Source organism: Musca domestica, unplaced genomic scaffold (genome assembly GCF_030504385.1).
Source record: "Musca domestica strain aabys unplaced genomic scaffold, Musca_domestica.polishedcontigs.V.1.1 4, whole genome shotgun sequence".
Taxonomy (NCBI): domain Eukaryota; kingdom Metazoa; phylum Arthropoda; class Insecta; order Diptera; family Muscidae; genus Musca; species Musca domestica.
Window position 1 is genome coordinate 17272196 of NW_026712328.1, and position 16110 is coordinate 17288305.

Consider the following 16110-nt stretch of genomic DNA (forward strand, 5'->3'; position numbering starts at 1 on the left):
ATATATGTGTATATATATGTATTTATATATATTTATATATAAGCATAACAAAAAACACACACATGGCAATAATTGTTCAAAAAAGTTTCTATATATATTTCATGTTTTAATTCAAGTTTCACAAGTTTTGTTTGTTTAAATTTTGTTTGTATAAAAAAGGAAAGTAATTTTTATTTTATGAGTTGTGTAAATGTATATTGTTTATGTTAAAACAAAAAATGTGTACTAAAGTGAAAGTTACAGGGGAGAGAAAATAAACTAAAAATTTAATAATGTCGTAGAGAATTTCTTTTTTTAAACAAATTAAAAAAAAATAAAAAAAATACGGTAATGTTAAAAAAAGTAACATACTCGATGATGACATTCGACATGTTTTCTTTTTGTTTCTGTATGAACAGTTTTGTTGTTGTTAGTTAGTTCAAGTATTCTTTTTTTGCATATATTTTTTTTTTTAAATAATTGAGTTTTTAATTTTTTTTTTTTCATGTAGTTTTGTTCTTTTTTTGAAGTTTTGTTTTCTTCTCTTTCTTCAATATAAAATAAGTATCAATTGATGTTCTTGATTTTCTTTTGATGTTGTTACAATGTTATTTGAAAAAGTGCGCTTAACAGACACATATACGCAACCTAAGCCGACAGCTCAGCTGTCGGAAAAAGCGTATTGCATCTGCATGAGACGCAGCAATTTCATTTCAAGAATAGTTGTTTGTTGTTGTTGCGCGGTAGTGGGCATTTGGACAACGTGTATTTTAGCATTTCAAAAATAAAACAATAATCATTGTTAAAAAGCTTAAACAAAAAACAAAATAATAATTGATTCCAGCAACATTATAAACTATCTAACAATAGGAACCATGGAGACAAGTTCCGCAGCTAAGTTTAAAAAAAAAGGAGTATTGATAAATTTTATAACAAAAATGCAATGAACAGGACGATAATCAGTTGTAGCAATTGAAAATAAGTATTTTTAAAGCAAATTAGACATCATATTATAACAATATTTATGTATAATTTGAAAAAAAAATTATTTATATTTGAAAATGTTATCAATAATGTGAAGAGTAATAAATGTTAATAGCAATTGAGGTCATTATAGGCATTTGTTCGTCGTTCATATTAAAGTTAATTAGACGCTGATGATAAGGCGTCATGAATGCTAAAAATATATTTCTCCATTTGATGCTAAAATACACGCTTCCAAATATCCAAACCAAAAATATAGCCGTTTTAAAACAGCTCGCATCTCACACTATACCGTTGTGGTATCGACAGACTCAATGCGTGCGGAACTGGCATCACCGCCAGCGGCTGCCTCACCGCCATTAACAGTGGCAGCGGCACCGGCTCCAGGAGCAGCAGCATTGGCGGAATCGCCGGTTTTCTTTGCCGCCTTATCGCTGTACTTGATCAGCTGAACATTGAGATTAACAACTTTGGGTGCTGGCTTGTTGTTGGCATCAGTAGCACCTTCTTCGCCGCCATTTGTTGCACCACCTTCAGTAGCACTCTTTTCGGGTGGCGTGATGGTCAGGGAGAGATTGTTCAAGGCTTCCAACACTTTGTTCATATCCTCTTCAGTGCTGGGTTGGCCACTGCGATTACCAAAGTGCAAATAGCAACGACCATAGCTACCTGTAAAGGCGAGATTATAACATACATCGATATGACAATAAACTAGAGCAATACTAATGTGATTTAATAATCTTACCCTTCCATGTAATGGCCATTGGATGGCATTCACGATTGCGCAATTCCGACTTCAAATCCTTGACGCGCACATCACGTGAGATATTAGTGAGTTTAACTGAGAAATCACGTTGTGGACGGTTTTTGCGTTGTCTCAGTCTTCTGTTGCCACCTTCACCGCCTGATTTACGTTCTTGGCTCTTGGATTCAACGCCAGATTGGTCACCTTCGGACTGAAAAAAAACACAAAAAACATTCAAGTTAGGATACAGCAAAAGACAAATGTGGTTTTTATTGTAATAATTCAAAACAACAGAGGGACAAAAATCAGAGTAACATTTAGTGACCAATCAGTAGTGGATAGACATATATGTGGTATATTAAAAGTAATTCAATATTGACTATTAAAACTCTTAAGACAATGATTAAAAACAAATTAATTAAATTAAAAATGAATGGGAGAAAATTGTCCCAATTATTCTTCAATAGTCATGTTTTTATTTTCCAACAGAGCGGCAAATCAGAAATCAAAGTACAGGGTAAGATGAAATAACTGCAACCAACTTCAGACGGCTGTCATTGTCAGTGACAGCTCATTATATTGCTTACAAGGGTACAAAAGCATTCTGGTGAGAATTTTCCAGAAAAAAAGTTATTCGTGATGGAATTCAAGCGTGGTAGCATTTAAATTTGAATAAAAAATACCAAAGTGTCGATCACCTCATGCAAGCGATTCGCCGGGAATGGGCCAAAATACCGCAGAGCAACATTCGGGCAGCGTGTGACGGTTTCATTGGCCGTTTGAAGGCCATTATTCGTGCCAAAGGTGGCCAATTCGAACAAATCTAAACTTATTCTAAAATTTGATGCAATTTCCGACATTTTTTGCTTTTATTAAAGAACATTTAAAATAAATTTTGGCGTTTGACTTTGTTGCAGTTTTGTTTGTTTTATCTCACCCTGTATATCTGTGGGTACTGAATATAACTCAAAAGGAAAATATAATTCATACATTCACATACCATTTCAAAATAAATATGTATGGCGATGGTTTGAAATATCACTGGGAAAAGTATGTATATACATGTCTGACCTATTCAATACAACCTAAAATGACTTTCATTCCAGACCAAGATATATTTACATAATTATGATTAAATATAAATGGAAAAAATTGTCCCAAACATTCTTCAATAATCTTGTAGTTACATTCCAACAGAGGGGCAATCAGAGTGATATTAAGCACTCACTCCAAAGTATATCTGTGAATTCTTTAGATTACACTAAAGGTAAATAATCCTACAGAAAAAAATTCTGATCCATACAATATAAACTAGGAAGATTTAGATTTGCGTTCGAGATAAATTTGTATGATTACGGTTAAAAATAAATGGGAACATTGGTCCTCATCATTCCTCTATAATCACAGCATTAATATTCCAACAGAGGGGCAAATCAGAGTGATATTAAGCACTCACTCCAAAGTATATCCGTGGGTACTGAATATAACTCAAAAGGCAAATATAATTCTATCACATACAATATCAAAATAAATATGTATGGCTATGGTTTGAAATATCACTGGGAAAAGTATATATGTATATACATGTCTGACCTATTCAATACAACCTAAAATGACTTTCATTCCAGATTAAGATATATTTACATAATTATGATTAAATATAAATGGAAAAAATTGTCCCAAACATTCTTCAATAATCTTGTAGTTACATTCCAACAGAGGGGCAAATCAGAGTGATATTAAGCACTCACTCCAAAGTATATCTCTGGATACTGAGTACTTTTCTGAAGACAACAATCCTTTGTTTAACTATTTAAATAAATACAATATCATGTAAGACGAATTTAGAGAGGAAGAATCGTTTGTATGACTATGGTTAAAAATAAATTGGAGAATATCGCCCCAATCATTCTTCAAAATCACGTATTTATATTCCAACAGAGGGGCAAATCAGAGTGATATTAAGCACTCACTCCAAAGTATATCTGGATTCTTTAGATTACACTGAAGGTAAATAATCCTACAGAAAAAATGTTGATCCATACAAGATTTTCATTTGCGACCGACATAAATTTGTATGATTACGGTTAAAAATAAATGAGAACATTGGTCCTCATCATTCTTCAATAATCACAGCATTAATATTCCAACAGAGGGGCAAATCAGAGTGATATTAAGCACTCACTCCAAAGTATATCTGTGGATTCTTTAGATTACACTGAAGGTAAATAATCCTACAGAAAAAAATCTGATCCATACAATATAAACTAGGAAGATTTTCATTTGCGACTGAGATAAATTTGTATGATTACGGTTAAAAATAAATGAGAACATTGGTCCTCATCATTCTTCAATAATCACAGCATTAATATTCCAACAGAGGGGCAAATTAGAGTGATATTAAGCACTCACTCCAAAGTATATCTGTGGGTACTGAATATAACTTTACATAATTATGATTAAATATAAATGGAAAAAATTGTCCCAAACATTCTTCAATAATCTTGTAGTTACATTCCAACAGAGGGGCAAATCAGAATCAGAGTGATATTAAGCACTCACTCCAAAGTATATCTCTGGATACTGAATACTTCTCTGAAGACAACAATCCTTTGTTTAACTATTTAAATAAATACAATATCATGTTAGACGAATTTAGAGAGGAAGAATCGTTTGTATGACTATGGTTAAAAATAAATTGGAGAATATCGCCCCAATCATTCTTCAAAATCACGTATTTATATTCCAACAGAGGGGCAAATCAGAGTGTTATTAAGCACTCACTCCAAAGTATATCTGTGGATTCTCTAGATTACACTGAAGGTAAATAATCCTACAGAAAAATTGCTGATCCATACAATATAAACTAGGAAGATTTTCATTTGCGACTGAGATAAATTTGTATGATTACGGTTAAAAATAAATGAGAACATTGGTCCTCATCATTCTTCAATAATCACAGCATTAATATTCCAACAGAGGGGCAAATCAGAGTGATATTAAGGACTCACTCCAAAGTATATCCGTGGATGAATTCTGATAATGTAAAAAATCACGACAACGTCTCTTACCTTTGTTGGGCGTCTGCGACGGTTAACAAAACGTCTTCTACGAGATGGATTACGTTTTTGCTGCTGAGCATTGTCACCTTGTTGTTGATCTGATGCATTATTTTGCGATACTGTGCGACGGGGATAACGTCCACGACCACCAAAACGACGACGTTGTGGGAAACGGCGGCGATTGTGACCCTGCTCAATATCTGTGTCTTCTTCCTTGAGCGTTATAATTTTACCTTCTTTTTCCTGAGCTTCTTTTAGCAATTCAAGTCCTGCTACGATTTTGAGGCGGCGTTCAGAAATTAATTCCCAGTACAAACCGGTGGGACGTGGTAGACGTTTGGCAACACGAATTACCTCAGTTGGTGTCACAATTAGATCAACAGGTACATCGTGTTTTTGGAAGAGATTTGTTGGCAAACTATCAACAACCTGGCTGTCATGGACCAAGGTGGCAATGAGAGTCTTTTCTGTAATTGCACCAGCCTCAATGAGAAGTCCAATTTCCAAGTCAATAAAACCATTGCCACGGCCAATGCGATAACCATCGCGAGATACAACTACCGAACCAATGATGACCAAGTCCAAAACAACTTTGTTGTCAAGACCTGTTTATAAAAAAATATATATATTAGATTCTAAAAGAGTTATAAACTCCAACGGATCGAACTTGCCGATTTCGGTACGATATTCCTCAACATTTCGGACATTCAATACTTTGTTCCTTGTCTCATCGTCAGCATCGGCGGGCACGTCGACCTTCAAAAACAGCGCTTTCGATTTACGAGTGCTAGTCAAATACAAATTCTTGCCGGCCAGCAATGTTTGCAATTTGACGCCAATCAAAGCACGATCCATTTGTGTTTTGACTTCCTCTGTAAAAAAATAATAATAAGGTTTTGAAATGTATGTAAAATAGGATCACTTGAAGTGACAAGTTACTTACTGGCTTTTTTAAATTCCTCGGTTTCGGTCAACAAAGTGATGGCCTTATCGTTGTCCACAAAACTGGGCATACGATTGAAGACACCACCTCTAACCAAACCTTGATTTGCTTCTCTGAATTTCTTCCATGCTTGTAGGCGAAGCGAGCGTTTGGTAGGCTCCACAGATTGAGCTAAAACGGAAGATGATAGTAAAATCAAAATCAATAATTACAATAAAATATTAATGTATGGTCCGTCCTGTGTTGCCTAAAAACGATAAGAGTGTCGAACTACTTAATGAAACTTCCTTATTATATGAAATATCAATCCAAAGAAGATCGATAAGCCTAAATCTTAATACGGCTTAATTATATCTACACATAAACCGAATTCTATCTTTTTACTTTTGCATTAAAGAGTATAACATTTATACAAGGTTGTGGTCTATTCAGTCTTTTATATTACGCATCTTAAAAACGGTCAGGAATGATCTTTGTTGATTCTCTAGCCATTTGAACGTCCTTGTTTTAGGCCTACGAAAATAAAACTCCTCTGACGTATACCGCCAGAAAATGGAATTTCATTTTCGTTTAAAATTGATCAATACATTCTCCACTTACCCATCGAATACAAAAATATTCCGCCATTAAATTATCTTCAATTAATATTTTCTCCAATTACTCATATTTAAATTTTAATTAAAATTAACTGGCCTAATTTTATTAAGATTTTGCAGCAAGTTTCAAGAGCCTGTGTGTCAGAAAAACATTCACCATCTAGAAATGCCTCACTTTCGGCAGCTACTTAGCGTAGCGTAGTTTCTTTTCTTTTCAGTCATTCCTAATAAATATCGGTATATATGTATATATGTGTGCCATGTTTAAGATTATAATTCATTTTCACTTTTATATGTATTCAAAATTGTTATTCCACTTATAAATCATATGCATAAATGCTATGATATCATTCGAAATGCTTCTACAAAAGTAAAAACAACATGGCAAAAATTTAATTTTTCTATTTGTACAACACCACGCCGAATGACAGAGCAAAACAAAATAGAAAAAGGCAGAATAGGAAAACGATTGTTAATGAACGACAAACTGACGGCTAAACTCAACACTGAAGATCACAATAGTGTTTAAGAGATCATAGAATCTAAGAAACAATCATCTAAAGATTACTTCCATGAACGATACATGCAATGGACGGGCGAAGGGGTATAGATTGATGAGTCAACGTGGTGTGTGTTAATGCAAACTTGCGCTGCCGTTGTTTTGAAAGCTAAAAATAAATGTTAACACAACGACACAAATAATACTCACTACAACTAAAATGGAATAAACTGCATGCCGAAAGAGGAGAATGACAATGTTTAAAGAAGAGTGGAAAAGGCGGGAACACGTTAATAGAGTATTACAATTATTATTTGTTAAAAATTGGAAAGCAAATCTAAATGTTATCAATGTTAGGCGGCTATATGCTCTGAAATGTTAACATTAAAATGCAACATTAACTTACAATGTAAAGCAAAATACATTAATTAACACTTTTACGTCTTTAAAATGTGTGAACCACAATATACAGGGTGAGATAAAAAAAACTGCAACAAAGTCAAAAGCCATAATTTTTTTTTTTTTCAATTTTATTGAATCAAATTTTAGAATAAGTTTAGATTTGTTCGAATCGGTCACCTTTGGCACATGCTGCTCGAATGTTGTGCTCTAACGATAGCCACTTGTGGTTTCCAGCCAAATATAAAGAAATCACGCTTGAATCACGAATAACTTTTTTTCCGGAAAATCTCACTAAAATGCTTTTGTACAATGTCAACTGGAATAATTCTAAAAGCTGTCGGACGAGTGGCTTAGAAATGACAGCAGTCTGAAGTTGGTTGCAGTTTTTTTCATCTCACCCTGTACACAAGATTCACTACTAATATTTATGTTGGACGAGGCCAGACATTCATTGATAGCAAATGTGAAAATGTGGTTTAAATTTTGTATAGTTTTTGTCTAACATTGTGTATGTGCGAATTCTCACCACAGTCATACATTCATTCTTAAAAAATATGTGAGTTTTAACTACCCTCAATATGGGATAGAGAGAGAGTTAACAAACTTTGTATTTGGCTTTACTTTCCAAACAAAAACAAATCAGAAAGCTAAACCGGTTTGCAAAAATCTATATATGGAACAACATAGAATTTATCAACACTGAAATACTATGTGAAAATCGGTGTTAGATGTTCTTGAAAATTTATTAAAAAAAAAACAGATTTAATGAAACCAACTATATGTTGTGTTTAATATTTTTTCGAATAAGTTTAGAAGAAAACACACAAGAGTAGTCAAAATATATTACATATTGATTATAACATCTGGACGATGTACTAACAATACATTTTCAAACATTCTTGTGGTTGCGTTGAGAAGAAAGACGTACTTCTTCTTCGACAAATAAGGAAATTTTGATATTGTAATTAAAATGTTTCTTACATACATATATTTTTACTATATACACAAAAACTCAGTTGCAGTAGTTGTCTACTACAGTGGTTGGTGTCTATTGATAATATCAAATAAAAAATAGAACGCATTCCTTTAAAAATATTAAAATACTCAATAGGCTATGCCTATAAAAAAACAGAAATTTTATACTCCAGTTATAAATGCTTTATCAGTCACATATTATTTGTGTTACGCCTTTAAAATAATCATCTTGAAGAATTAATATTGATGTACAATCTTAAAAACTTGATAAGTCAATAAAAAGGAATTAAAATGTCTTCACTCTTATTATATGTTTGTAGGTATGTTGATTTATTTTAAGATTTTCAATATAAACTTGTCCTGATGTCTTTATTCTCTGCTTTACATAGTTTCATTAATAATACAATGATATCAAGGTAGGGCTATGATACCATATGATTTTAATTTTTTTATTTTCTTGGCTTAATATGTCATCTTTATTTGTTTATGTATGTGTTTTCTTTTCAACAACAACAAAATTGTTTAGAAAATATTCGAATTCGGGTGTTTTCAAAATGTTTATTTCATCGTATGCATCGAAAAAACCTAGAGTTTTTGTAGCGAAATAATCCTTTAGAGATATATAGAACATGGTTTTGAAGAGAAGTGTTGACCTTTCATTCAGTTATCGCTGTTTTCTATTATTTATTCAAAATAAATGCAACAAGTTGTTTTATTTTTTTATTGTTTTGATACTAATTCTGACCTTACAAGCCAAATAGGTAGACCTCTATACTTGCAATTTTTCAAAGTTGGCCTATCTTCTCTTCATTGTACTATTGTTTCATCTACGATTTTTATAGAATAAACACATTTTTATTCCTTTTATCGAAAGTCTCATCGACGCTGACAACTACGTCAATTATTTATAAAATAGTACGTGAAAATTTCTACAAAATTATACGGCACAAATAATAACAACAAATACAACTTGAAACCTTGTTGACTTCTTATAACGCGGTGGGTGGGTTTGTGGTCACCTATGCGGCTCCAATGTGGTTTTCGAACACTAGTGCTACACAGTGGAAGCACATCCAGACCTGAAAGTATGCTGCTCTGAAATCTGCGACAGGGTGCCTCCTCATGAAACCAGTAGACAATCTACACGAGGAGGCGAAAGTCCTTCTCTTACGTCAGCATAATCATATATTTTCGTTGCAGTACCTGCTTGGGTGTTACCAGAGGCGACCATTTGACGATTATACTTCACATGGATAAGTTAATTAATAACCCAAAATGGTTTCGATATGCATTTCTGTGTACGTTCCTGAATGAAGGCAGTGCTACTACTGTTGAATCAAAATAACAGATTGCTCAGTCGCATCCCACTCATAAAGTTAAACATTCTCAATTCATGATAGGCAAGAATCACCTAAGGACTTAAAAGCCACATGATATATCACATTTTTGCGGCCTGTTTAGCAGATTTGCCATCGTGGCCAGCTCACCAAAGTAAATCAAACTAAAGAACTCAAACCCACACATAAAACTAATAATCCACTTTCCGTTTTGATTAATTTTTAGTTGGTTATATATACACATATTTGTCCGTATATGTTTGCATTCTAATCAACAAGACCCAGAGAATATATAGCTACAATATTTGACCGATATGAATGCACATGCATATATACATCTTGTACATACAAAAATTCAATTTTGTTTATAATCATTACCTTCCAGTTGTTCTGCGTCTCGGATAGAACAACAATAACAAGAAAATGCAAAAACAATTGTCGATAGTTGAAATAAAATGGAGAACGATGATCGAGTCTGACTAATGCCAGGAAATATATGTTAATATTAGATGTGCTCATCGCCAATATATATGACAACACACAAATACAATTCGAAAAGAGAAACCCTCAGCCTCAAATCTTGCCACTTCCAAGCCTGAATATTACATTTAGAATTACCTTCAACGCAACCAGATGAATTCATTTTGTTTCTATATGTGTGTGTTTTTACTCGTTACGTTTTCATTCTTTATTCTACACTCTACTACTAAGTGAAAAGACAAATTTGCAGGGAAGTGGTGCTATGGTGGATAATGTGGTTAGATTGGTAAATATAGTGGCGGGCGGCTGTAATGTTTGGTGTGGTTTATTGGTCAGTAGCAGCGGTATGGCGCGTGCTTTTGGATACACACATATATTTTTTGTATTTGTTTAGCGTTTAGTGGCGAAGAGAAAGGGGTATACAATGTTCAATATGTACATGTGTTTGTCTGCCCTCTCGTAGCGTGTCTCAAGTTGTGACCATTATTTTGCCACTGAAAAAATCTTTAAAATTCCAAAGCTATATTTGTTATTGTAATGTTTAACAAACAACAACCATATGCCGCTCGGACAAATGCAAACGAAAATAGCTAGCATTGCTTTTACCTTTTCTTTTTCTTACAAAGAATATATGTATGTATGTATATTTACGTTATTTATATTCTTAAAATGATTTGCTTTTTATTGTTTAGTCAACGAATGAAGAAGAAATGTGGATTGGCCTATTTTTGCGAAAACTTTTGCAGAATATTGCTGTCGAAAATGTTTATAGCCTTTCGACTATCAAATAATGTTAAATGACTTGAGTAAAGAAATAATGAAATATGGTAGGAAGGAAATAAGTGGGAAAGGGGCTGGGGTATTATGTTAGGTCATTGTCTTAAACATATAAGATTTTACAAATTGAATTAGGTATAAACATTGAATCAAATGCATGATTATGATGATGTGTTCCGTATATCTGCCTAAATTTGGAACAATTTTTTAAGATTAGCCTATGTGCTTCTTTTTGATGTATGCTACTGAAATTGTGAGCTATTGTAGTCTGAACCAATGAAGTGTCAGTTGTAGGACTCGGCAAAATTAAATATGACTTGTTCAAGAAATCCTTTCGAAGATTCCTTTTGGGGAATTTTATACATGGCAATATATGGTTTAGAGCTTAATGGAGACAGGGACTTTCTTGTGCAAAATTGCACCTGGTTAGACATGCACGAATCAAAACAGAAGCTGAATTTATGCACATCATCCAAAGTTAACAACGATCATTCTATTATGCGTTCTTTAAGACATTGGTACAATTTTTCTACATAAATTAGAACTAATTTGACTTGAATAAAATGTTGTAAAAACAATAATGATATCATTATGACTTGATAATTTAAACATACAAGTAATCTTAATCTTTGGTTTTATTAAATAACAACAGTCTTGAGCATTTTGTTTTTGTGTGACATATGTTATGGTTAATTGAATGTGCATGTTGATAATGAGACCGATATTCTCTATGAGGTAATAAATATAAACATATATATTAGTAGATAAGAATACAAAATAGAACATTATAAAATATTTTAAAACATTCAGGCATACAAATGGAAAACAAAAATATAACGATAGGACATTGTTCACTGTGTATAAAGACTTTAAAAATTCAAGGCAATGTGAGGTGTTTAGTAAAAAAAATTTTAACAGGAATTTTAGATTTTTTGTTGCCGTATTAATGTAATAAACTTTGAAGTCCCTATACCTTTAAGTGGCACACATAGTATGTAGGTGATACGCATGTATAGGTGATAGGTGGCACAAGAATATAGGTAGGTGCATCGGTACTTAAACTATAATATTTCAAAAATTTTAGACGGCGAATGTAAACGAAGTTCAAATGTTTGGGCTTAACTCTAATTTAGTAAAAACTCTTCAATTTTTCAAATCTTTTCCAGTGGTAGGTATTTTTATCCTGACCCCGGAATTTTTGAAACTTTGGGGTCAAAAATCTGGGGTCCTGGGTTCGTCCCCCATAAAAAATAGTTTCCTGGAATCAGGGTAAAAATAACCACATCTGGAAATAGCTTCGAAAAAAAAATCGAAGAGTTTTACTTAATTAGAGATGTTCCATTGATTGTCCCTGTTTGCAAATATAGGCCAAAATGATGATGGTAGATGTGCGAACAGCTGATCATGTCCATCCAATTCTCACAACATACAATTAATCAAGACTAATATCTTTTAATCCAATAATAATCGAATGATTCCATAATTCTATTTCAAACGAAATATTCTGCACATTTTGAAATCATGAGTTGTAACTTTTATTATAACATTAGGGAATTGTGTAAGGTTTGACAAGTGGTGTCATAAACAATTGCAAATTGTTGGTGAGCGCACGGTAAACAACAAAACTAATGATAATTTTAAACCGGTATTTTGTTCCCCATTTCAAAACCACAAATACATAAGCACACACACACAAAACCACAAACCGCCGATATTCGAATAAGAATGATAACGAAGACTGCAGGTATGCATAATGAAAGAAATTGGACAATTGGAATGTGTGCATAAAAAATAAAGAAATACATATTCAGTCTAATAAGATTTTCAACACTCTATTTTTTGGCCAGAATACGTTTCAAAATAAAGTAAAATTCTGCAATCGACATGAAAAAAATTTAGTTTTTGCGGATTTCACCATATAAAACGTCATTTGGTGTGAATGGTATAGATAGGTAGGTAGCAAAAACATTTGATTTTAATACACAACAAATCGAGACAGTTTGTCTAATGTCTCCAATTTACAGGCACGACCATATATATCTAACAAAAAGTACACCATGGGGGTAAACATCATCATCAGTAACACGAAATTTGTCCTCCTTTTCTTTTTTATTTGGTATAGGCGAAATATATGCGTCATTCATTGCTAACTCACACACGTATACATACAATATTTGTGTATGTATATTTATTGTGAGGTGTATATACAAATAGCTCCTCCATCAAAACTACCGAAAAAAATCTACTGCCACTGCACACCGTCTGGCACTGGCTTGCTAGCTGGTCGCTCGTTTCACCCATAGAAGCAAAATTACCAGCAAATTCTTGTCAAAATGTGTACACACCAAGAATTAAAAAAGCAAAATAGACAGAGATCAAAAAGAAACACTCCACCCAAGACGAAATTCTCAAATTGAATAGAAATTTTGTAAATCAAAAGTTTGTGTGCTGCTGTTTGCCATTTCTTCTAGAAGCAAAAGAAATGGGCGGGGAGACACTCACACACAATTTGTCCGGTAGTTGGTATTGGTATTCCACCGTTCTTCGTTCGTCCAGTCATATTTTCATATTAGTAATTACGTTGGATATCTTGGTTTTTGCGACTTACTTGTGGACGAGACTTCTTGAGTTGCGTTGCCGCCATTGGTAGTGGCTGCCTCGGCAGGAGTTGGAGTAGTGTTTTGAGTTTCCATCTTTTCCCGTTTGCAAGAATTAGTAACTCTGTTTTCCTTTGCTAATTACTTTTCACGTACTAAAACGCAATTGTTCTTCTCTTAACGGTATTTCTGTATTCCTTATACGACTTCAAATAGAAAAAACCCGCTTCTTTACTTTTCTTTCAGTTTCTTATTATTTTCTTTTTACACACTGTTTCCAGTTTTTTCTGTTTCGTGTTTTCTTCTTTTTGCGGCAAAACCACGTTTTCTTCCGTTCGCTGGAGCTCTCCTCTGATCGGCGGCACAAGCACTACTTTTGCTCTATCGTTCGTCGATGATTTAATTGCGTTTGTTCTTTTCTGCCACTAGCCGGCTTTTGTGCTGAATTCCGCAACAAATACTGTTTGTCTTGTTCTAGCACACGGCGTACAAACGGCTTACAACGAAAGTAGAACAGTCACAACCTACTATAGTGTGCCTTGTTGTTCTTGTCTAATCACTACGATAGCTTGTCGCCAATTTTACGAAAAATGTGAATGCAAGTTCTAGCAAGAAGCCAAAGGAAATAAGATTTTCAATAACAAATTGACAATTTTGTACAATCAATATGACAATTTAAACCTACATTTATTGACTGCTATGTGCTTGCTATTCCTTTTTCACAGAGGGAGTTGTTTGCGTTTTTTGGGTAAGGAAAATTTACGTCAGCCACAGAAATAGAAATTCTCTTGTTGTGATGCCTTTCGAACACTGTTGGAAAACTAAGTACTGTAAGGGATGCATAAATCGACATTCAACTATTCAATTGAATAGTGCAGAAAAACAACTTCGTCACAGATGTGGGTTGATATCAGTGTTGCCACGTCATGTGTATTTACACATATCGTGTGTAATTTTTCGTTCCATGTGCAGTTAGTGGCATATGTAATTCATGTGTAATTTTCTGCTAAACCATCTATAACAGTTTCATTTAATTCTTCCCTTCTCAAATATTTCTTCAAAAATGGTGTATAACTGATGATTTTAGGGAAAGGCAAAAAGTGAGTGTGATTCTCTACTACTTGATAATGCTCGACATTTAAAAATCTTGTTTTCCATCAAAGTCGTTATTTCAAAAGCCGAGCCCATTGCTGGGATAAAATCATGATATTGCAAACGATCAGAAAATATTACAATGCTGTCAATTTCATTTTGAAAAACGTTGCTCTTTGTAATAGAGATTAATATGAAGTTAAGCCAATGGAGGAATCTCAAGACTTTTGCAAACGAATATTTAGCACATTAAATAATTGCGAAACAGATTTAAGAAACCCAATGTCTTCAAAAAAATTGGATTTGCAAAAAAAAAAAGTATACGTAGGAATGGAGGTCAACACTTTGGACCGACGCTAGAAAGGTTAACTAAAACATAGAAGTATTAGTTGCTATTTAAAAATATTATGTGTATTTATTGGAATTATATTTTTAGTTTTAAATTAAATAAAAAAAATTAAATTAGTTTAAGCTTTATGCTGATTTTTACTAAAATGTTGACATTTTTATTTTAAAAAAATGATACATGTGTAATTCTTTTTCAAATGTGTAATATTTTCGACCTCCGCGTGTAATATACAGTTTCCTTAGTGGCAACACTGGTTGATATGTCATATTTGGAGAGTTGCCAAGGGATCAGTCAACTATAGCATAATGTGGTTAATGACAGGTTTGGGAGAACTACCGAAAAAGTTGGGAAAATGCTCTACATTATTGGAACTCTCTTTTCTTTTTAACGTTACGAAAATTGCGAAATATCCATGTAACAAAATGTGAAATGTGCCACTTCTGTTTTATATTGGAACTAATCTATCAATTTTCCATTTTCAAGTAATTTTAAAATTGGTTCCACAATTATTTCATCCAGGTTTTTTTGCAACAATTTGTAACGTTCTCCTTTGAACTTGCCTTTTACAAGGTATTTTGAATTTAGCTAGTTTGTTTCTCATCATTGCCTTTCTGTCATTTTCATGTAAAAATAAAAACCCGAATTGCCAGCACGAGCAATTTTGCCATTTTCTTTCCCCTTATCCCTCGCGCCTACAAATAGGTACGTGACACTATTAAATATTCATTTTGTAGTTTTAAAAAATAAATGCATGAAAATAAGAAATGAAAACTTTTAAATAAAAAGGTAGAACCGTAGTTGATAGATCAGCTCATGGTAGAACTAACAAGGTAAAGTCATGTAATCATATGTTTCCAATTTTTTCAAATCTATACTTTTGACAACACCTCATTGTCAAAATCTATATTCATAAATCCACGCAAAATCAGAGATGGGAATTTTTTTTGTGAATTGAAATTTGACAAGGTAAATTACAGGAAATACAAACCTGGGAATGCTAATTTGAAATGAGGTTACCTTTATTACATTGCACCATGCACCAGATGATTACAATTTTTTTTGTTAAGGAGCAATTACATAAAAAGCTTGAAGTCATGGCTAGGCTTATTAATGTCAAATTATAAAGGAAAATGACGGCAGGATTTTAGTGCGGCTCTGTAATTCCTTTATGAAATGTCACAAAATATGCCCACCCATGACTTCAAGCTTCTTATGTACTTGCACCCTTAATTAGCATGGTGCGCATTAAGTTTGTACTATGGTAGAAGAATACAGGTAGACGCACCAAAGCTT

At 33.2% G+C, this 16110-nt stretch overlaps 1 protein-coding gene across 1 annotated transcript; it reads right to left on the reverse strand.

The window, feature by feature from the left end:
• Nucleotides 1-69: 69 nt before the first annotated feature.
• Nucleotides 70-14208, reverse strand: LOC101900221 (methenyltetrahydrofolate synthase domain-containing protein). The gene is made up of 7 exons (XM_005188676.4): nucleotides 14062-14208; nucleotides 13388-13981; nucleotides 5714-5884; nucleotides 5442-5642; nucleotides 4780-5375; nucleotides 1709-1919; nucleotides 70-1632 (listed from the first exon to the last, which is right to left on the reverse strand). The coding sequence occupies exons 2-7, from the start codon at nucleotides 13470-13472 to the stop codon at nucleotides 1250-1252; spliced, it is 1647 nt and encodes a 548-aa protein (XP_005188733.1). The 5' UTR covers nucleotides 13473-13981; nucleotides 14062-14208; the 3' UTR covers nucleotides 70-1249.
• Nucleotides 14209-16110: the final 1902 nt, after the last annotated feature.

Coding starts and splice junctions, on each gene's coding strand:
- LOC101900221 (XM_005188676.4), bottom strand. CDS start 13,472: ATGGAAACTCAAAACACTACTCCAACTCCTGCCGAGGCAGCCACTACC. Junction 5,885..13,387: donor TCAAGAAGTCTCGTCCACAA/GTAAGTCGCAAA, acceptor CTTCCGTTTTAG/CTCAATCTGTGGAGCCTACC. Junction 5,643..5,713: donor CGAGGAATTTAAAAAAGCCA/GTAAGTAACTTG, acceptor ATTTTTTTACAG/AGGAAGTCAAAACACAAATG.